The sequence below is a fragment of the Daldinia vernicosa genome (genome assembly GCF_022497035.1).
Source record: "Daldinia vernicosa strain CBS 139.73 unplaced genomic scaffold F5Y00scaffold_56, whole genome shotgun sequence".
In the NCBI taxonomy this organism is placed as follows: Eukaryota; Fungi; Ascomycota; class Sordariomycetes; order Xylariales; family Hypoxylaceae; genus Daldinia; species Daldinia vernicosa.
In genome coordinates this window covers 63596-83498 of record NW_025953972.1, presented here as the reverse complement: position 1 = coordinate 83498, position 19903 = coordinate 63596, and the positions used below count along the sequence as shown (strand labels likewise).

The 19903-nt window shown below is 46.3% G+C and overlaps 8 protein-coding genes across 8 annotated transcripts; 5 read left to right on the top strand and 3 right to left on the bottom strand.

The window, feature by feature from the left end:
- Window positions 1-32: 32 nt before the first annotated feature.
- F5Y00DRAFT_246228 (uncharacterized protein) lies at window positions 33-1160 on the bottom strand. Its single transcript, XM_048009106.1, has 2 exons — window positions 1110-1160; window positions 33-938 (listed from the first exon to the last, which is right to left on the bottom strand). Exon 2 carries the CDS (start codon window positions 667-669, stop codon window positions 133-135), a length of 537 nt encoding a protein of 178 aa, XP_047861378.1. The 5' UTR covers window positions 670-938; window positions 1110-1160; the 3' UTR covers window positions 33-132.
- Window positions 1161-1373: 213 nt separating this feature from the next.
- On the bottom strand, window positions 1374-3111 carry F5Y00DRAFT_246227 (peptidase M50B-like-domain-containing protein). Its single transcript, XM_048009105.1, has 5 exons — window positions 2551-3111; window positions 2441-2485; window positions 2235-2298; window positions 1869-2167; window positions 1374-1816 (listed from the first exon to the last, which is right to left on the bottom strand). The coding sequence occupies exons 1-5, from the start codon at window positions 2797-2799 to the stop codon at window positions 1607-1609; spliced, it is 867 nt and encodes a 288-aa protein (XP_047861377.1). The 5' UTR covers window positions 2800-3111; the 3' UTR covers window positions 1374-1606.
- A 1135-nt stretch (window positions 3112-4246) lies between these two features.
- F5Y00DRAFT_168365 (uncharacterized protein) lies at window positions 4247-5211 on the top strand. Its single transcript, XM_048004819.1, has 2 exons — window positions 4247-4765; window positions 4820-5211. The coding sequence occupies exons 1-2, from the start codon at window positions 4632-4634 to the stop codon at window positions 5124-5126; spliced, it is 441 nt and encodes a 146-aa protein (XP_047861376.1). The 5' UTR covers window positions 4247-4631; the 3' UTR covers window positions 5127-5211.
- Window positions 5212-5577: 366 nt separating this feature from the next.
- On the top strand, window positions 5578-9037 carry F5Y00DRAFT_246219 (uncharacterized protein). Its single transcript, XM_048009104.1, has one exon. The coding sequence runs from the start codon at window positions 5810-5812 to the stop codon at window positions 8672-8674; it is 2865 nt and encodes a 954-aa protein (XP_047861375.1). The 5' UTR covers window positions 5578-5809; the 3' UTR covers window positions 8675-9037.
- Window positions 9038-9326: 289 nt separating this feature from the next.
- F5Y00DRAFT_272875 (uncharacterized protein) lies at window positions 9327-10574 on the top strand (the record flags this gene model as incomplete). The annotated part of the gene is made up of 1 exon (XM_048013066.1): window positions 9327-10574. The coding sequence occupies one exon, from the start codon at window positions 9327-9329 to the stop codon at window positions 10224-10226; it is 900 nt and encodes a 299-aa protein (XP_047861374.1). The 3' UTR covers window positions 10227-10574.
- Window positions 10575-10817: 243 nt separating this feature from the next.
- F5Y00DRAFT_246216 (GroES-like protein) lies at window positions 10818-12437 on the top strand. Its single transcript, XM_048009103.1, has 3 exons — window positions 10818-11072; window positions 11122-11430; window positions 11496-12437. Exons 1-3 carry the CDS (start codon window positions 11048-11050, stop codon window positions 12167-12169), a joined length of 1008 nt encoding a protein of 335 aa, XP_047861373.1. The 5' UTR covers window positions 10818-11047; the 3' UTR covers window positions 12170-12437.
- Window positions 12323-13619, bottom strand: F5Y00DRAFT_168317 (glycoside hydrolase family 16 protein). Its single transcript, XM_048004818.1, has 3 exons — window positions 13049-13619; window positions 12629-12934; window positions 12323-12562 (listed from the first exon to the last, which is right to left on the bottom strand). The coding sequence occupies exons 1-3, from the start codon at window positions 13461-13463 to the stop codon at window positions 12477-12479; spliced, it is 807 nt and encodes a 268-aa protein (XP_047861372.1). The 5' UTR covers window positions 13464-13619; the 3' UTR covers window positions 12323-12476.
- A 4782-nt stretch (window positions 13620-18401) lies between these two features.
- On the top strand, window positions 18402-19596 carry F5Y00DRAFT_265538 (uncharacterized protein; the record flags this gene model as incomplete). Its single annotated transcript, XM_048011804.1, has 3 exons — window positions 18402-18782; window positions 18841-18982; window positions 19040-19596. The coding sequence occupies 3 exons, from the start codon at window positions 18402-18404 to the stop codon at window positions 19594-19596; spliced, it is 1080 nt and encodes a 359-aa protein (XP_047861371.1).
- Window positions 19597-19903: the final 307 nt, after the last annotated feature.

Sequence of the window (19903 nt, the reverse complement as noted above, 5' to 3'; positions counted from 1 at the left end):
AATGCTTGGATTGTACAAATGATCTTACATGATCTACATTTGCTAGGGTCTAAACTGGTATCATACTAAATAAAAATGGAGAAGAGGCAGTGAATACAGGGCAGGGAAACTTGATTCATTTTTCATGTCGTATTAATCGACACCTGCCACGCCCGGTGCCTGAGTCCCAGCATAATCGTACTGCAGTGATCCTCCATAAGTCAAATTTGAATATCCCATCTGAGTTGCCTGTGTATCCATCCCCGTCTTCAAAAATCCACTGTTATCTTTACCACTACCAGTAGCTGGGTTATTATGGGTTCCCGTCGTCGTCGACGCTTGGGCTGGTCGGATGCTGGGTGATTTGCTTTGGCTTTGCTCTGATAGAGACTGGGAGACTTCTGCGGGCGATACGCCTTCGCCGAAATATAGGTAATCTGTAGGCTCAGGGCTTACGTCTTGCTTAGCGCTTGACCTGCTTGACGACTGTCCGCTCGAAACTGAAGGTTTTCGTAGTCCTTTATTCGACTTTGGTGCGTGTAGCCCCGATTTTGACGAATCCTTTGATGTAGACTCGGTCTGCTCTAATGGTACTGTGGGAGCCTTAATATCCTCCTCTTGAGGTTTTGTTCTCCAATTTTGCGGCTTTATAACGCTCTTTACACGTGAGATGAAGCCTGCAACGCTCATCTTAAAAATGTACAATAGGTGTATGATATTAAGGTGCTGCTGAACGCAAAAACGTCAATTGAGCAAACTCAAGATAGCGTGCGCTGTTCTTTTATAACAATAATCAATAATTTACCGGATGTTCTTGAGGTTTAATATAGGTGTATTTCTTTGATTTCAAAAATGTCTAGTAACATGATCGACAATGTAGGTTGGAGTATGAGGCTGTGAGTTTCCGTGTCCGGTTGCAATCTCAACTTCAAACAAGAATAGCTTTTTAATACTACTACCTAGCTCAGCTGAAAGTCAGCAAATGCGCCACAATAGCATTAAAATCTTGGTATGAGGTCATAAGATCGACTTTACACCCAGGAAAGTCTGAAAAGAAAGCCTTTGATAGTGGTTTCAGAGGCTTTAGCAAGAACGACATCAGGATATGCACATCGAAGTTCAACTCATACCTCACTAAATTAGGTCACAGAGCAACACATATCCTGAAACGTAGTCTTAGCAATCGTGAATAAATAGACTTGATTTTCTTAAAGAGGGTGGCTATCACGTATAAATACGAGAATTACGTAATTACGAGAAGTCGGAAATCAAGTGTTCGTTAGGTATATCAAACACTAACTATTACACTAGACTCTAGTGCGCGATATGGAGACACTACGAATATTGTGTTAAGGCTTACGCGGCAGCAACCAGGTACTGTTAACCGTAGGGAATGCGGGAACGACGACTTGTATAATAAAAGAACAAACCCGCATCAGACCTATTGTCTGGCATTCGTTAATAATAAAGGGTATCTACGATAGACTAAAAAAAAGAACACCCTGTGGATATGTCCTCCTCATGACCAAAAACCGTAAAAGCCTTGAATAGAAGCCTCAAAACTCCGCATAACTAATTATCGAGGCGTACCTCCCTAAACCCGAAACCGATTATCGCAACTAGTCGCTCAAAGAGTGGGAATAAAATTCTTCGAATCCTCTTCTTGTTGTGCGAATGATTGCGGGAAAGCGGCAATCCCGGCAATAATCCCGGCAGCCATAAAGCAAACTGAAATAATGGACCAGATGACGCCCCAGCACTGAGAAGAGCCACCGTAGCGCTCGGCAAACACACTGGCATCAGAACTATTGACTTTGCGGAGGATCAGGTCGTCGCACTAGAAATCAATTAGCATTAATAACATGCACGAAATATTGTTCAAAACTCACAATATCCCAAACGCTGTACAATGAGCTCATCACGCCGATGAAGAGCACAAGGAATCGCAACGGTTCGGCATGAGCAATGAACCAGAATCCCACCAAGAGTCCGACGGCAAGTAGAATAGTCACAATCGTAAGCCAATCCCGTTTACCCCACCAAAGTGTCAGTAAGAAGCATACGCCTAAAACTAGACTGGCGATTTTGCTTGCCACGATGTCGAAGCCGCAGAAAATAAGAAGGGCCCCGATGAGGGAGGATCCTAGGTAGCCAGCGGGTAATGTGATGGCACTCTTTCCTCCAACCACTAGCAATAAGGGTTAGCATGTTTACTAAGGATAAGGAGAAGAAGAAAATAATATTTGGATACATACTGTGGGTGACACCTCCTTCACGAGGGTCAAGAGAGATGGATTTGACACGTCCACCTGTACAGCACTTTAAAACAAGTTAGCATTTGCATCCTGAAGTAATAAATGTTTAAGCCATAAGTATACCAGAAGACAATAGCTCCCTCGTCGACTCGATGGAGAGAATCTAGGGTATGTGAAGGGGTGAAGGGTTAATAATGTCTACTTACGGCAGTTATAGCGTGTCCGAACTCATGAAATGCAATAACAAGCATCTAGGGAATGTAGTTAGTAACGAAGCCCAATGCTCAGCAAGATATAGACAACAGCTAGCAGATACCTTAAAAGGCCATAATGACCATCGCACATAAGGAACGTTCCATAAAATAGCAATAACGACGACATAGACGGCGATAATACCCAATGTAACTTTTTGGGCATCGCTAGTGACAGTTAAATCGCGGCGTGATACGGCATCCCGCCGAGCAAGTCTGGCGACCTCGGGTCCGGCTGCTACTACGGCAGCTCTCGCACTGCGGAGTAGGTGCTCGGAAATGAAGAGTCCAGGCCTCTCGTGTACCGGAGCCATGTTGTATGTTGCAGTAGGTGGGTGTTGTTAACGAGTGTAAGGCAGCGTAGGAATGAGCGTCTGTTTAGGTACCTAGGTTGGGGAATTTACAAGAGGTACGAAGGCATTGCAGGTTAAGGCGAAACGTTGCAGTCTCTTCGGAAAGGGCAGTTTATCTGCAAAAATCCAAAAACTCAAGAATTGGCCGGCTGACGTGGACAGGTGGGCTGATACCTCAATCAATATGTACATGCGTGTGTTTTAGCTGTCCTATTAGTGACTTTCCAGTGTATGCCGAGACAAAGCATAACGCAAGCCGGTATGCTGCGCCCCCATGCTGTGGCGGTGGTTGGTTGTTGGGTACCGATGTATGTATCTCATTATCGTGACTGACAGTCGCGGGGGTGGGGTTACCTACCTACCTAATGTACCTAATTTTAGATACCGAAGCCGCTAACCCGGGTGTTTGTCTGTGCCTTCACGCCGTTACCTAACTACACGTATCAGGATCAGAAAACCTCAGAATATGGATGTTTATCTACTTAGATATTAGACATAGTATAGTTATCAACTAACATTATAAAAAATTATTATTCTAGATTTCTTATTAGACCTTTTCACGCTGTAATACAAACGTAAGGTACTTAACAGCATCTTATCTCACTGAGTGCCGTAGCTCGGAATGATCTATATAATATGATTTTTAGCGTCGGGTCGATATGATTTATACGAGTATTGCCAATGTAGGGCGATAGTTCCAAGGCAAGGAAACGTATGATATTAGATATAGAGCATCGATACGTCAGGTTCTACAGTTCTTATGCCTATTCCTATCAATAGAGCAATATGAAAATTATGTCGAAGCGAATAATTCATTGATATATCTATCAGTTCAGCTCCTGTAGTATCAACATCACGAAAAGATCTCGGGGTCTCCGAGAACAGTGAGAATTGGCCATGGGAAAAGACATACAGTCCCGGAGTAACATACCCGTAGAACTAATATAGCTGCTTATTCTGCCCGATTCCGATCTTGTTGGAAGGGCCGACTCTTGCAACGTTGTAAAAGGCATCTCTGGCATTTCGGTGATCAATAACTAGGGGAAGGCTCAGCCCACTATATATGCCAAATGGTAAGCCACCAAGTATATTCTATACTGAGACATTTAATTGGTTCTAATTGGACCGACAGTTTATCGTGTTGAAGAACGAAATTCACTACTATTTAGGGATAAGGCCAGCGCCCTATAGCTACACTTTGGGTAGTGTTTTGCAGTTTAGGAGATGATCTACCATTGCCCACTGCGAGCCTGGGCGAATCGGAGGATGAGTTTAAGCCTCGAGCGGAATACGAGGCCAGCCATGGCTGCCATGTTACAGTATTTTGAGCATGTCTCAGAACACTACGATACTGGGTAAATTGGGAAAGGCATCAGAAGCCTCTAGATTGATATCACTGGGACCAACAGAAAATGATTCGCAGTGCGGGTAAGAAAGTTAGGGGAGGTAGGGAGGGTACCATTCCCCATCGCAGGAAAGGGGGGGATCATTATTTCTCCACTGAAATCATTATCATCGACCGCCGTATATATGCATTTGAGGCTACACCTACCGTCTGACGCGATTCTGGACCCAACGGGAAGTATCGATCGTCGGGAGAAAGTGAAGAGCCGTTGATTGACTCGCCCCCTTTCCCTTTGGATGACGTTTGAATCAGGCATATATATAGACCTAGAAGGTCGCATCAAGAAATGTCGAAGTTAGCTTTCATCCTCATTGCAGCTTCAGCCCCTCTCGCTTAAACCAGACTCTCGCTATACCTTCGTTAGAATTAATCAACTATCATTTTCAAGATGAAGCTGTTCTCAGGTGCATCGCTTGTCGGCCTTCTCGCCACTGCTGGTTTTACCAATGCAAAGGGAACCCAAGCACCATTTTCCATCTCCAAGTTCTCTGCAGGAGCTACTCCGCACTCATCGATTGGATAGTAAGTCGACGCAACATTTGATAGGAGTTAACCTGTTACTAACCTTTTTGGCAGCGTCGAACTCACTTGGTCGTACTCTAGCGGCCAGAACTCGACGGCATGCTCAGCAAGGCCGGGAACCTATCAAGTCTTCCCTTCCGTCGAGAAGACTGCGTGCAGCGACCCGTTAACATTCTTCAACTTGACTAAGCGCTCAGACGGCGGAGCAGACCTTGAGCTTTGGTATCAGGAGGCATTTGCCATCCACACCATCTCGGCGGATCAGATCGTATGGACAAACCAGCAGTCACCGACCGGGACCGTGCAAGTCTACTCAGGCCCCCAGAACTTCACCGTAAAGGCGAATTACCCAGACAACTAGGCGCTAAATGTATTGAAGGCGTTGTTCAGCGCGTTGGTCATTGTTGCAGTGTTAGCCTGTATATAACATTCGAGACGCAGGACCGATTTAATATGGTTGCTTGTAGCCGTGGGACTGCGATGAGGTATATTAGAGAAGGAGTGTGATTGAAGGGGCATGTGCTTCGCTCCTAAGAGTACAGCCATGTTTCTGTCTTGTTTAAAGTAGATAGCAATGTAATTTTTGAGATTATCATTATACGTTTCCAGCATATTAAAATGTTGGACCTGTGGTGATGTTTTCCACAGGTATGGTAGATACCTAATGGACATGATGTAATTACGTAGTGGGTCCCAGGTACCTGGCGTGACGCTGCCGGGAGCCACCTAGCTGCATTAGGAGGTACGTAGGGTAAGTACAAGGTGCCCGGGCTGCCAGGGTAGGTCAAACTTGTGGGGTCAACTTAGGTGATCTCCAGGTGATCTCAGCTAAATTTCATATTGCCATTTCCATTTAACAAATCGAAGAAATCAAAGAAATCACGTCGTAGCCAACGTAGGAAGGACATACCTAACCTACCTAATCTAGCAACAACGATATTTACAATGCGCGAGATTCATCTATCACCACTTTCTTAACCTTTCTTCGCCTGATTACGTTCCGCTCGCTTCATATATATTCGCCATGAGCGCCACCCATTTACCATGGCTTTTTTATCCTCTTCAGCAGTGGCTTCGGCCTTGACGCGCCCGCGAGTAACTATCGCCGTGATTTCCGCCGTCGCAGCGGCTTCCTTAGGCCTTTATTACTATCGCCAAAGTCAGAACCAGGCTTTGGAGTCTGATATTACTGCTGCAGGGCCTGGTTTGCATCGCCGTAACGCCGTGAGACGATCTCGCCGTGCATCCCATCGCCATGACGACTCCTCAGAATCTGACTCGCATGGCGACGAAAACGACGATATGGGTAATATCGACATCGCCTTTCCAGTCCCGCCAGATAATACTACCGTCGCCGACGAACAGAACCCGACCGAATGGTATAACGACAGCAACCAGGCCCCGCGTCAGCGGACCGGCGAGAATATAGTTTCGCTCTTATTCCGTGTGTCCGAAGATAACGCGAGGCGTAACGCATATGTGCACCGTGGCTGTCAGTGCAATGGTTGCGGCATGGTTCCTATACGCGGAATTCGTTATCGCTGTGCCAACTGCGCTGACTTTGACTTGTGCGAGGTATGCGAATCTCAGGGTCTGCACAACAAGACGCACGTCTTCTATAAAGTCAAAATACCCGCTCCGCCCTTCGGAACTCGACATGTACAACCGGCCTGGTATCCGGGTGATCCCGACAACGCTATACGCAGTATACCACGGTATCTTTTGACCAGATGGTCTCAGGATACTGGCTTCGAACGTGTTGAACTCGATGCTTTCTGGGAACAGTGGACTTTCATGGCCAATACCGAATGGAGAGATGACCCTAATGGGCTCGGTTTGGCTATGGATCGCAAGACTTTTGAACGGTGTCTCGTCCCATCTGGCGGCTATCGACATGCTGCACCTAACCTTATTCACGACCGTATGTTTGCGTTTTACGACACTAACCACGACGACCTCATTGGATTCGAAGAGTTCCTCCACGGCGTATCGTACAGGAGGAGGAAGGATAAGCTGAAGCGGACATTTGACGGTTACGATATTGACGGTGACGGCTATGTCAACCGACGAGATTTTTTACGTATGTTCCGGGCTTATTATGTGCTATACAAGCAGATGCATAAGGACATTCTTGACGGCCTTGATGACCACATGATGACGACCACCGAAGCTCAGCAACTTATCAATGGCAGGCAACCTTTAAGCAGTCTCTTCGGTCGGGAGGGTAGAGTCCCTTCGGCGGATCATTCAAGACCGATGGAGGGTAAAATATTCCGTTCAAACGGAGATGTCGAGATCAACGATGGTAAAGGAGTCATCAACGAGGATAAGCTAGATACAGGCAGTCGCGAAGAAATCCTAAGCAGTCTATTTGCTAGAAACGCTAGCCAGAGCCTCTTCACGGAATCGTTCGGATCCTCTAGGAGACCACAATCCCCCGACGGAGATACTCGTTATTGGTCCGGAATAATCAACCCTCCTCATACTACGGTCGACCTGGCATCTTTACTCTCAGGTGAATACCCGCATATTACTGATATTCTAGAGTCTATCCATCAGGAAAGGCAACAATCTCTAGATGAGGTCGAGAGCGGTTCTTCCGATGACGATGGGCAAGTTGGACCCGAAGATGAAGGCGCCAATGAAACCGACGAGGGTGTACCTGCTGATCCCAACCCACCAAGTGAAGCTCCAGAGTCAACAACTACCCGGGCTATCCCCGATGCCAGTAGATTTACAAATACGTTACCTACAGAGAGCCAGCTCAGAGTTCAACATCAAGCAATTGTAGCGAATAGTCACCGATCAGGTATTGACAAGCGGAAGAGACTGCTTGCTCGAAAAAAGCTTCTTGAGAGGTGGAAACGTCGTCAGTTTTATCTAGATGAGGAAGAAGGCGCAGCGCCTCCACAAGGATGGGATGAAAATCAGGATGTGCTGTTGAATTTGAATGGCATCGCCGAGTCATCTAAATCAGCTCCCCATTTTCTCTCTCCGCGGTCAAGATCATCCTCCAAGGTTCGCTTCGCTGAAGACGCGGATGATTTCGAAACCAGGTCAAACCCGTCTACTTCTTCGCGAAGTGTGCCGGAGAGGTGGGGAGGAATGGAAATTCCGGATGCGGAGCGAGATGCTGGTAAAGAAATCCTCTATCAGGTCACACAACAGGCTTTCAACGAGCTCTTAGACGAGATTTTCAAGAAGAAAGAAGATCTCGCTGTCCAGGCGGCGGAAACTAAAGAACAGCGTGAGAAGTATCGGGAGCTCTTAAGCTCGATCGATCTTGAAAGCGAAGATGAGGAATCCAGAGATCAGTCACCGGCAAGACCTCGAGCACACTCCCCGGAAGGGAGCCCTCCAATCTCACAGCGGAGCTTAGCTGAATTGCTTTCAACAAGTGGCTATAGTACTAGCTACCCCAACATAGACGATGGATTGCGTGCAGCTGCAACGATACAGGATAGGGACAGCAATGAAAATGCCATCAATGAAGAGATAGATGTCCCACCAAAGGACCTCAGCTCCTCAGAGCCCGCGGAATACCGTGACCCTACTCTACCCCAGAACCGACCCAATAGCATAGCGCAGACATCACCTAACCGTCTCACATCTCAGACGGAAAGCAACACTAAATTTAAGAAATTGAACAACGGCTCCAACGCGTCCAAAAATGAAGAGGTTACCGAATCGAAGAGCATTGATCTTGACGCCCCGGACCACATATCGCTTTCCACATTGGTGTCATGGAAACGACTTGACCTTGCTGAACAGGAGGCAAGGGAAAGGGGTGGCTGGGGTAGACTAAACTACAAAGAGTTCGAGAAGATATATCGAGAGCACGAATTTGCAGACAGCAGCCGTAATCGACTAGATTACTTAGGTAGCTGGATCGACTTCTGCATCCCGTAGGGTCAAAAGAGAAACGTACCTGGCGAAAAGAGATATGAGTGATGGGTGTACGAATGAGTTGACGAGATGAGGAACTCGGTTATTTCTTGGGCTGTTCAATCCAGAACTGCAAACATACCTAAGGTACGGAGAGTCTAGACATTAGACACTTTTCATATATAAAGTACATCTAACTCCTCACTTAGTGCCGAATAGAGTAGATCATATACGACATGCCCCACGGTATCTTAATTGCCGGGGGATTTACGTGCATGCAATTTATCGGGTGGCCGTATGCACAGCCATTAGCAGCCGTTAGAGCCTCAGGGGGGAGGATTATGTAGCGTAAATGATTACTACCGTAATATAAATATTTATTACCGACTTGACTTTTTGTCCAAGGTGACTGATTGGTTCGATTTCTATGACTTCAAGTTGCAGCGACAGGGTTGGGGAGTTTAGGATAGGCATGGCATAATAGGCTGTTTTGGTCTTACCTGAAGGGTGAGCGCTCTCCGCGAAGCAAGGTATGAAAAAGAGGTTATATGGGAGTATATAATAGTTAGTAGATACTTCCATTTCACAAGTTACGCATATTAAGTCGTTGTCGTTGGTGACGGATTAGATAGTCCTTTGCACCAATCAGTTATTGTATAAGACGTGTACTTGGAATATGGCTACCTCCATCCTGCTAGGGTGGCTCTTATTCTCCGCATCGGCTTCAGCCGACTGCACGAGAGACTTCCTCATAGGAGCTACGGACAAGTACGTCGCAGCTCAAGCTGCCGGGTCCAGCGACGATGTGGCAGCACTAGCGGCACCTAATATCACTTACACCGAGAACGAAGTTCCTAAAGCCATCAACGAAGGCGTCTTGACCGAAGCTGTCAAGATCGACCATAACCGCAGCATCCACGACACCGTCAACTGCGCGACCTTCACCGAGATCATCGCCGCGAGTAACCCGCACCAGTACGTCATCGGCACGCGCATACTCTTCAATAACGACAGCAAGATCTCGTTGATCGAGTCGATAGTGACAGATACTGGTGACTGGGCTTTCAACGCTACCGGGTACCTGTACTGGAATTCGCAGGAGAACTGGGATCCTATTCCCGAAGACAAGCGAGACAGCCGCGAGGTCATCCAAGCGGCCGGTGATGCATACTTTAACCGGTTTAAGAACGAGAACGTAACCGTACCTTTCGGCGTTCCCTGCTCCAGACTTGAAGGTGGCGCATCTACGGCACCCCTTAACATGACTGGCGATTCATGCACGCTCGCAGGTCTACCGTCGACGCTCGTGGTCACCAATCGCCGCTACGTCGTGGATGAGGTCCTAGGTGTCGTTGACATCTACCTCGGGTTCCCTGGACTGGACAGAACGCAAGGCGAGAAGCCCATGCCGGACAGCCACATGTTCAGAGTCGAGTCTGGCAAGATTAGATATATCCATACCGTCTCGTCGTGCGTGGAGGCGGGGTGTGGGTTCAATAGCACGATCCCGCCTACTCCGAGGATCAGGAAACTACGTACTTTTGAGAGGCCTAGACTATCTAGTCGAGGATACTGATACGGAGATAAATCAAAGACTATGATTATGCAGATGTTTCTCTAATTCAGCTAGTTCCTTCACCTGGTTGATTATATCCGGCTACGTGTAAGCTTATGGATCACCCCTATCGTGATACTAGTTTACTTGGCTGCGCACTTCATGAAGCACGATCTGTACTCTTCAAGTACGCCTCTTAAACACCTCTAAGGTATATACCTTTGAGTACGGCACCTACTATATTATCTGAAATATAATTCTCGTATAAGTTACACATACCTTTATATAGCTCTAAAGACACTTTGGAGGTTTAGCAACGAAGTAGTTCCAAACTCCTTCCAAATAGCGTTAATAACTTTCACATTCAGATTTAACTTCGTATATAGATGTCTAGAGGTCTACATATATTCAACATATTATATAGAAATAATAGGCACGAAGCTTAAGAGCTTGGTTACTGTAAGCTGGAATATATTCTAAGGCTAAAGTTATATCCGTAATGACGTAATTGAAAGCTCCATTGATATTATTCATATGCCTTGTAAGCTATGTCACTATGGAAAATTCCAGAACCTAATAATGGACCGATAGTTTTGATGATCAATATTATCCGGATCAACCGGCCTTTATAAGCATTTTACGCTAGGAACCCCGCCGTTCAGGTGTGGACAGTAGGTATTTATTTCATCAGGAGTCCCGGTCATTAGAACGGCAATGATAGCGACGACATTAACGAGAAATTAACGACTACATTAACGGCAACATTAACGATAATATTAACGACAACACAATCATATCTGCTCCATATATAAACCAAACGCACAAGGATACCAATATTCACAATGAAGGAAGCCATCGTAGCTCCAGGTGAGAATCGAATAGCCATGACTTTCAAGCAGGGCTAAACATCGCCTAGGCACTAAGGTCCAGATCATCGACTCGCCGATCCCAAAACCCGGAGCCGACGAAGTCCTTATTAAGGTCGTCGTGAGCGGGTCCAATCCTAAAGATTGGAAGGTACCGGATTGGCGTAATGTCACTGTAAACCAGGGCGACGACATTGGTGGTATTGTTCAGGAAGTTGGTTCCAATGTGACCGAGTTCAAACCTGGCGACCGTGTTGCTGGATTTCATCAGATGCTAGCCCCTCACGGGTCTTTTGCTGAATATGCCATCTCACCCCAACACACTACTTTCCATATTTCGCAGAAGACCACATTCGAAGGTATGAATTATCCTTGAGCGTGAGGATTTCATGTCTGTAATATACTAACGGACTTAACTTGCTAGAGGCCGCTGCAGTCCCGTTAGCGGCAATGACAGCAGCGATCGGGCTCTATTCCAAACTTGGTCTTCCGCAGCCGTGGACACCGGCAACCGAGCCCATACCCCTTATAATCTATGGAGCAGCTTCCTCTGTTGGCGCTTACGCCGTCCAACTTGCTCGGAAGAGTAACATCCACCCTCTTATCTGCGTTGCTGGAAAATCTCAGGCCTATGTGGAGACTTTGATCGACCGTAGTAAAGGAGATGTTATCGTCGACTACCGTAACGGAGATGATGCCGTAGTCGAAGCACTGAAGAAAGCAGCCGGTGATTCCAAGATCCTATACGCATTAGATGCGACGTCGGAGCAGAATAGCTACGTCAATATAAGCAAGGTCGTGGCCGAGGGTTCTAAGGTGACGAGTGTGCTACCTCCGCAGAACTTCGAATACCCGGCTCACGTCTCGCATTCCGTTACTATGGTAGGATCAGTGCATACCGAAGACAAGGACTTCGGTTACGTGTACTTCCGGTACTTCGGGAGAGGGCTAGGGGAGGGCTGGTTCAAGGCACAGCCGCAGGTAGTCTTCCCGGGCGGACTCGGGGGAATCCAAGGGGCATTGGAAAATCTGAAGGCCGGTAAAGCAAATGGCATTAAATACGTCTTCCGGATTGCCGATACGGAAGGGGTTCAGTGAATAGGTCTATCTTGTCTTGGTAACAATACCACCAAGGGAATAGCCGGGCTCTCGGAATTATAATTACGTTCTTTGAAACCTATAACCCCAGTATCAAGGGTTAAGAATATATATATAGCTAGATGAGGTATATAATAGTTATGGGAGATGTATATCTCATAATATGACAAGAATGATAATAAATAAAATGGTCTATAGAATCCCCTTCAAAGCATATCCAAAAGTGCGCAAACTCGATCATACTGCAAATCAACACTTTCAATGAGGAATTTACAGTGCGGATATCTTATGTCGACATGAGTTGGCTTTAGTTGCTCCTGTAAGCGGCAACATACTTGACCTGAAGGCCACTGCCAAGACCCGTAGTCGTGTTGCCATCGGGTTGGCCACCCTCTACATCAGTATTAGCACCCCACGAATCTATAAAGAGTCGTCGGTAGATTATTCTCAATCACTTACCGGGGAAGTTGCTACCAACAGCGACATTGAGAATGGGGAAGAAGCTCTTGTGAGCGACTCGTCCCCATATCTCACCATCCCCTATATCGCTGCCCTTGACCTGGAAGAACTTGTTCCCGTCGAGATACCATTCCAGGGTCTCGTCCTGCCAGTTGCTCGGCCCGCGGTTGACCTTGATGGCCCACGTGTGGAAAGACTCGACTTGGAAGTTCTCCCGGGCGCTGCCCTTGCTCATGTGGTTTGAACCGCCCGTTCCGTAGTGGAGGGTGGCGAGGGACCAACCGTTGCCGTGGGCGTTTTCGAAGACTGGGAGAATAGTTAGTTGGTTAACTGAGGACCCATTCACTTATAATATATCCTATCCACCTCCCCTATCTAACTTTCAGATCGCTGTCTGGCAAAACAACTCATGCAACTTACTATCCCATTCACCGCACTGCGGCCATTGAACACCCTTCCCGTTACGAATATCATTTCCAAGAGCCCAAAACGCCGGCCAGATTCCCGACTGCTGGTTCACCGGGAAAGTTCCGGTGCGCAGCTCGGCCTGTAGCAGAAGTCGATGACCGGCAGGGCAGTTGAAGGCCTGCTTGCCCTCGAGACGGGCAGAGGTCCACTGCCCGTTGTCGTGGCGAGGGGTGATGTGCAGGGCACCCGAGCCGCTGAGGGAGGAGTTGCCGGTGCTAGCGGTGTAATTCTGCACCTCTTGGTTGCCCTTGTTAGGGCCGCTGACGACAATATTCCAATTTGCTGAGCTGGGGGAAGACCCTGCTGGACCTGAAAAGTCGTCGGACCAGATTATGCTATAACCAGATTCGGGTGGGGGAGGAGACATTGTTGGAGTTTTAAATGTATGTATGAGCAAGGTGGTTTTATAAAGCTATCGATGGCCGATTTAGAGCGAAGTGGTTTGTGGTGAATATTATGAAAGACGCTGGCATCTCAGCTCGTCTTTATAGTCTGCGTGAAGCCATCATGACCCAGAAGCTTCAAACTACACCATGGTTGGCCCCTGATGTCAGGCGAAGGTAGCATCTTGAGAGATCATGCGCTATCATGGAGACAGAGGCGGAAAAGCTGTGATGACTGGCTTATGCTTAACAATGACTAGTGATATTACTTAATATTGTCATAACTTAACAGGATGTTATCCCATTGAACAGTTCGCTTCAATACCGCCCTCAGTAACGCCGTGAATGGATCCATTTCTATGTTCTAGAATGAAGCTTTGTAGATGTTTATTTCCAGCCTCATCGTAACTATAGTCTGACTGTTTATTGATGAGCTCAGCATGGTAGATAACCAATAGTAGCATTCGTACGGTGAGGTTGCCTTTCCGTACTTAGGTAAAATTGTCTTACATATGGCGACTAAATAAGAAGGAAGCTTTACAACATGCTATGGAAAGAAGCTGTCATGTGGGTATAACCCCGGGGCAGTATTTGAATGGGTCATCCAGGTGTCAGCCCTAAGAGCTGAAGTTATCCGCGTAACTGTCAAGAAAATACACTTCTGGACAGCTTACACAATTAGGGTCTAAGATGCCGCTACCAGCTTCCAATATATCGTAGAATACGGCCAAGAAACCTAACAGGTAACCAGTAATTCTCAACTCGGCCGAGGTGCTTATATGAGTGTCAGCATCAAATTATGTGAGGGACAACATCAATGGAGTTAAGCGATATATTGCATCCAATGGCACTCTGAGTAATGCCACCTGGACCTCAGTAATGCGATCTAAATATGGTTGAAGAGCCATAACAACGACTTGATATTCCTATAATGTATTAGAACAGAGCGGTCATTGAGACGAAGTGAGATGTTCTAATAAAGTCTAGATCTCAATAGCTCTCGCCCATCTAAAAGGTGGCATTTTAATATAATATTCAAATTTCCAGACTAGGAACACGTTAACATTAAGTCGAGTGATTGTATAATGACACAGCGGCTTGCATCTGATATGATTATATCCAATGAGGTATATTAATTGACGGTAATATTTGCACACCTATTTATATCGTTCAAACCCGTGATATTCAATAGTTAATACACTAGGTACGTATAGTAAAACCTTTCCGTAATACCAAGCTTCACGCCAATGCGTTCATCGAATCTCTCAATTGCGACTGGTTCGTGTCAGACCCGAAACGATTCCGAAGTTTTCCATAAATAATACCAGAAGAACTTATGAGGTAACCCAATCCCCATTACTTCTTACCGTAATAGAAAGGAAGAGTTTTGTTTAAATGATGAAAAGCTACTGTGCTATAGAATTGCTATAATGTACTCAATCTTTTTGTTGACATATTGACATTCCTATAGTTGGGAATAGAGCTCATGTCGAGCCAATATCGACCATTGTTAGCATCTTGCGTTGTAGTTACTACATATCAATCTTTATTTCCATTGACTACCTTACGCAAGAAATGACAATGCATGGCCGGCTTTCGTTATTAGAATAAACACGAAATGTCACTCTGGTATGTCTGGAATTGTCTCTTACCTCCGGCGTCTGAAGTTCGTCTGAACTATCACACGGGTGTACTGACAACCCTCGACTACGACCGATGACACGGAAAGACTCTTCTTATATACTTAAGCGGCCTACGTGTCCTATGTTGCAGTGTGGTAAGATCGACGACGTTGTCATTGGCATTTATCTGAGTAGTTACGTCATCTCGAAAGATCAAAAGTGAGACTGAAACCACAAAGTGTGATGAAAGTTATCTGCTTGTCGTTAACCGGGGTTGATGAAACGCAATAGCTACGACGTAGCAAAAAGCCAGTTATTCATTATCCCATTGGTGCACTAATTACGACTCGATGGGATGATTTAGTCAATAAGACTTCGGGTTACCATCTCTTAATCTTGCAATTGCGGGATATCGGGTTCTATCCCATCTACATAATACCCCATGTTTGAGCTTTTCTTAGTATCATACGCCGTGATCTAGGAGTATGTTTTTAGCCGACCCCAGGAAAAGAAGATATTGTGATATTTTGAGATCACCAGAGTCGAGAACTAAAGCGAGTCGAGATGAATGCTTAAAAAAGCTTTATAGGATCTCAATGCCCAAATTTTCACGATGTTAGGGTCGTAGGGACACTATATTCTCAAGCTCCTCAAGGAGGTTCTCGTATTTTCGCTCCAATCCCCAATATCCCTCGTTTCCCCGTGTTCATGGGTTAGGGAGGAAGAATCCAGGGGGTCGTCATAGTAAGCAGCATTTTGCGTGCAATATTGCGAGCTTATTCGAACAAACTATGGAAAAAAGACTTGGTTTGCGTACTATAGAGAGAAAGAGAGCGCCGGCAACTATCAATACAAATTATCGAGTTGGGTTTATACGCTTATCTGACTCCTCTTTTTCACTTGTAGTGTACTGTTAAGACATTTTTAGACATCAAGATGCTGACTTTAAAGTCACATGTTGCAATTTTTCATTGACGGAGGAAGAGTCCTGTGCCTAAACAGAAAGCTTGGCCTTCCGTGCCGCTGAATGGGGGAGGCTTCGCACGACACCTCGCAGTCGCATCCTATTTACATGTTTACTCCTTTGAAAATGTTGCCGAAAATCGGTCTTGCCCTTTTCATGAATCTGTAGACTAGAAGACGTTCCGTGATGGAAGTAGAGTTATAGCTAAAACTTCTGGGCATTGGCTCATTAAGTACATAGACGGCGGCGGTGAAAATCCCACGATCCCGTGTCTACTATGACGTTCTGCTTCCTGGTCTTTCAATGCTTCAGCTCAAAATATACACTAGGCGGTTCAATGTTTTGATTTAGGCTTGGTCGCTATTATGACTATGCTGATGCGTTGATGACAAACTGACACTGAGCATAATAGTTTCGTATAATGTTTGAGCATGATGAGATTAATAGGTTAATAGTCTGGTAATGCATTCACATTGCGACAATCTTCTTTCGCTCTATGACCTATTTAGGGGGTGAGTGTTGAATTGGAGCGCCTACTGAGTCTTGATTATTCCTTGGCATTGATGAAGCGCGCTGGGTTTTGTGTAGCGGCCCCTGAACTACTATGTTAAACCCCTTTCTAGATTCTAGACCTGGAGTTAGAGTACTTCATGGCAGATTCGAACCGTTTTAGGTACGGCTAAATTTTACACACGCGTCTACGTTGTAATGAGTAAGATAATAGAGATCTTAAAAGCTTAATTGGTAGCTAATTATTATGCCCATTGTCTATTACCTACGAACTTTGCTAGAAGTTCTAGCCTAGAACATCTTTAGGGGGGTATCGCTCCGGGCGAAGGGTATCCTTACCCCAGCTCCCCGTTTGTATCCTTGCCTCATATGTGCAGGGTAAGGTAGCACTCAGTCGCCATTCTCATCTTTTATTGGTGCGTCGACAGCTTGAAACGGACGCTACAGGAAAAACCACACCACCGCCGTCTGATATCAAGAGGCCCCAGCATCATTACCATATCCCCTTTGGCATAAAATATGCCAAGGGGTTTCCTCGTATGTAGCACATATGTATTTCTTCCAGTAGGAAAATGCTTTAATTACCGCGAATATCCACATTAGAAACGTCTTGGCCCGAGATCTGGCACAAGGGTCGAAACATGGAAGGATTAGTACTAACTAGCCGGTAGATCTAAGCGATCAGTGCTTTTAGGTAAATATGTACATCTGGAGTATGAGCGCCTCATGTTCACATCCCTCGTGGAAGACCATATACGCCACTTCAGCCACTGTCGGCTCGAGCCGAATTACCCATCTTGAATGTTTCTTTAGGCGGCGCGTCATATATCGCCAATACTTGCTTGGAAGTTATACCTAGCAATAATGCGCCAAGTTACCCATCTACTTACACCGTAGTTTCATAATTCATATGTTATAATATGTTATAACTAATATGTTATATGAATATTATCTACACGGCGACTCATCTCGCTTTAAAATTCGATGTGGATTTCTATCTTCATAAAGCTCTATCGTCCGTATCAGTTATTCATTCCTATTCGCTACTTGCGAGACATCTTCGTCCGTATCCACCGGCCCTACCGCGTAAAATGCAGCACCAAGCAGAACAGGGATTCGCGAACATGTACATATGTCTCCACTTGAACATTTTTGGAATTATTTTCAAGCCTTAGCTCGAATAATAAGCATTTTGGCGTTCATGGTTCTTAAGGTAAACCCTGGATAAAAAACACCTCCTTTACCATACCCTGTCGAGACATTTCTTCCCAGGGCAACCAAGGGCATCATGGATATTCTACTGGCGCGCTTTAAGCTTGGGGGTCATTTAACATGTCCACTCGCGAGATGAGGTAAACTCGAAACGGTTCTCCGTCGTCACTTTACCACGGTACGTACCTAATAAGGCAAAGGCTTGCCCTAGCAAAGAAAAGATCCATGTCCAAGGGAGGCTCCTTTGGCTGCTTGAAACCCACACGCTTGACACACATCGTGTTGGACATCGTGTTGGATATCGGTTCGCGCTGGTTGTCTAGGGGTTTCTGTACTCGGCAGACGATTCGGGGCTAGCTCAGCTCGTGTGCAATGGCCGGCCGGCCTGCGTAGATCGAACAAGATCTCCATTGCCTATCATGTATATATGCCAGCACCGCTCACCACGGATCGTCGTCTTCCATGTTCTTGAGCAGGCCGGTTTCCCTTTCATACCTACGTTATTCTATTCTCAGTTGACGATCCCGTGGATCTGTTTTATTCTTAATTCACTCTTTCTTGTGCCTTATCATTCACTTATCGGCCCGGTGCTGTCCATTATATCCTATTTCAAGATGCCGTCCATTTCATCAACCATCTTTTCTCTTGCGTCCCTGTTGGCTGTTGCCCAGGCTCACGGTGTTATCTTAGGGGCACAGGGTATTCAGGGCTCGCCTGAAAGTGTCGGTTTCAAGGTCGAACCAGAACTGGCGAGGAATTGCACATCTATCAGCCCGTGCCAGCAGGACACGACGATTATCCGAGATGCCGAGATCGCCGCCAACGTAGTGAACGAGTGCGGACGAACAGAATTGTCGGGTAATATCGATATCGGAGAGAACACGGAGAACGCGCTTGCTGCCGGCGCCGTTACCCAAGTCAAGGCTGGAACACAAGTCAAGGTTACCATCCACCAAGTTAACGCTGATGGTGCTGGTCCCTACGCCTGCGACCTGGTATGTTCCCTATCTATCACATTATAGCATCTTGATAATGATCTAACCCGTATGATAGGTCGAGGCTGGCAACAACGGTGTCATCAGTCAGAACCTGACAGTTGAGAACAACGTTCCCGGTGTCAACGGTTTCTCCCAAGCCAAGACCCAGCAGTTCGAGATCCTCGTGAACATGCCTGATAATTTTACCTGCAGTGGATGTAAGTTGATACTTACAAACTTACTAGAGACCCTCCATATTCTAACTATTCCTATAGCTTCCGCTGGTAACGTCTGCACCGTCCGTTGCCGAAACAATGCTCTTGCTGGTCCTTTCGGTGGATGCTTCCCCGTTCAACAGGTCGATGTGGAGCCCAGCCAGAACACTGCTGCCAAGGTCCCCACGGCGCTGTCTCTTGAGAAGGTCTTCAAGCAGGTTTCCAATGACCAGGCTGACTTTCCCGCTGCCGTCGCCGCTATTCAGAACGCAGGCAGCGATCAGGGCTTGAAGAACGCAGCTGCTGTCACCTCGCTTCTGAAGCAGACTGTTACAAGCTTGCCCGCTTCTGTCCAGACGCTCGATGTTATCACTGGACAAGCTACCACCACTGCGAATGCTGGAGCTACCACTACCAGCGCCGCGGCGAGTGCTACTGCCACCGGAAAGAGCCGCAATGGAAATGGCAAGAACAACGGCAATGGAAGTAGCAAGAACAACAACGCCAATGCCAACGCCGGTACCAACAACGCCAATGCTGGTAACGGTGGAAACAGCCGAGGCAACAACGGCTTCGGTGGCTTCGGTAACCGACGAAGAACTGTCTTCCGTGCGTAGACGGAGTAAAGTAGCGCAGTGATGGTTAATTTCTCTATGAGCTCAGAGGTAATGACGAAAGGCTGCGCCTGTTAGCAATTTACTTAGGAGTTGGGAGAGACCGGATAAAGGATTGATAGGGCACTTTCGACTGTACCAAGATTTGTCTGTACATATATCTAACGTAGACTCCTGAACCGCAAATTCATAAGCCATGATGGGCATGTTAATAGTGCACAGTATTGGATATAATCAACTTAATGTTTGCATAATCCTGATGGTATACATAATGTTGGCTCCGTATGGATGAATGTGACTAGTAGAAGTA

What these genes read in the sequence shown, in the direction of transcription:
- F5Y00DRAFT_246228 (XM_048009106.1), bottom strand. Translation starts at nt 669, where the DNA reads ATGAGCGTTGCAGGCTTCATCTCACGTGTAAAGAGCGTTATAAAGCCG.
- F5Y00DRAFT_246227 (XM_048009105.1), bottom strand. Translation starts at nt 2,799, where the DNA reads ATGGCTCCGGTACACGAGAGGCCTGGACTCTTCATTTCCGAGCACCTA. An exon ending in GGTCATTATGGCCTTTTAAG is followed by an intron (nt 2,486 to 2,550) that starts GTATCTGCTAGC and finishes TACATTCCCTAG; the next exon opens with ATGCTTGTTATTGCATTTCA. An exon ending in TGTACAGCGTTTGGGATATT is followed by an intron (nt 1,817 to 1,868) that starts GTGAGTTTTGAA and finishes ATTGATTTCTAG; the next exon opens with TGCGACGACCTGATCCTCCG.
- F5Y00DRAFT_168365 (XM_048004819.1), top strand. Translation starts at nt 4,632, where the DNA reads ATGAAGCTGTTCTCAGGTGCATCGCTTGTCGGCCTTCTCGCCACTGCT. An exon ending in CCGCACTCATCGATTGGATA is followed by an intron (nt 4,766 to 4,819) that starts GTAAGTCGACGC and finishes CCTTTTTGGCAG; the next exon opens with CGTCGAACTCACTTGGTCGT.
- F5Y00DRAFT_246219 (XM_048009104.1), top strand. Translation starts at nt 5,810, where the DNA reads ATGGCTTTTTTATCCTCTTCAGCAGTGGCTTCGGCCTTGACGCGCCCG.
- F5Y00DRAFT_246216 (XM_048009103.1), top strand. Translation starts at nt 11,048, where the DNA reads ATGAAGGAAGCCATCGTAGCTCCAG. An exon ending in GGAAGCCATCGTAGCTCCAG is followed by an intron (nt 11,073 to 11,121) that starts GTGAGAATCGAA and finishes AACATCGCCTAG; the next exon opens with GCACTAAGGTCCAGATCATC. An exon ending in GCAGAAGACCACATTCGAAG is followed by an intron (nt 11,431 to 11,495) that starts GTATGAATTATC and finishes TTAACTTGCTAG; the next exon opens with AGGCCGCTGCAGTCCCGTTA.
- F5Y00DRAFT_168317 (XM_048004818.1), bottom strand. Translation starts at nt 13,463, where the DNA reads ATGTCTCCTCCCCCACCCGAATCTGGTTATAGCATAATCTGGTCCGAC. An exon ending in GCAGTGCGGTGAATGGGATA is followed by an intron (nt 12,935 to 13,048) that starts GTAAGTTGCATG and finishes CTATTCTCCCAG; the next exon opens with TCTTCGAAAACGCCCACGGC. An exon ending in TGTTGGTAGCAACTTCCCCG is followed by an intron (nt 12,563 to 12,628) that starts GTAAGTGATTGA and finishes ATACTGATGTAG; the next exon opens with AGGGTGGCCAACCCGATGGC.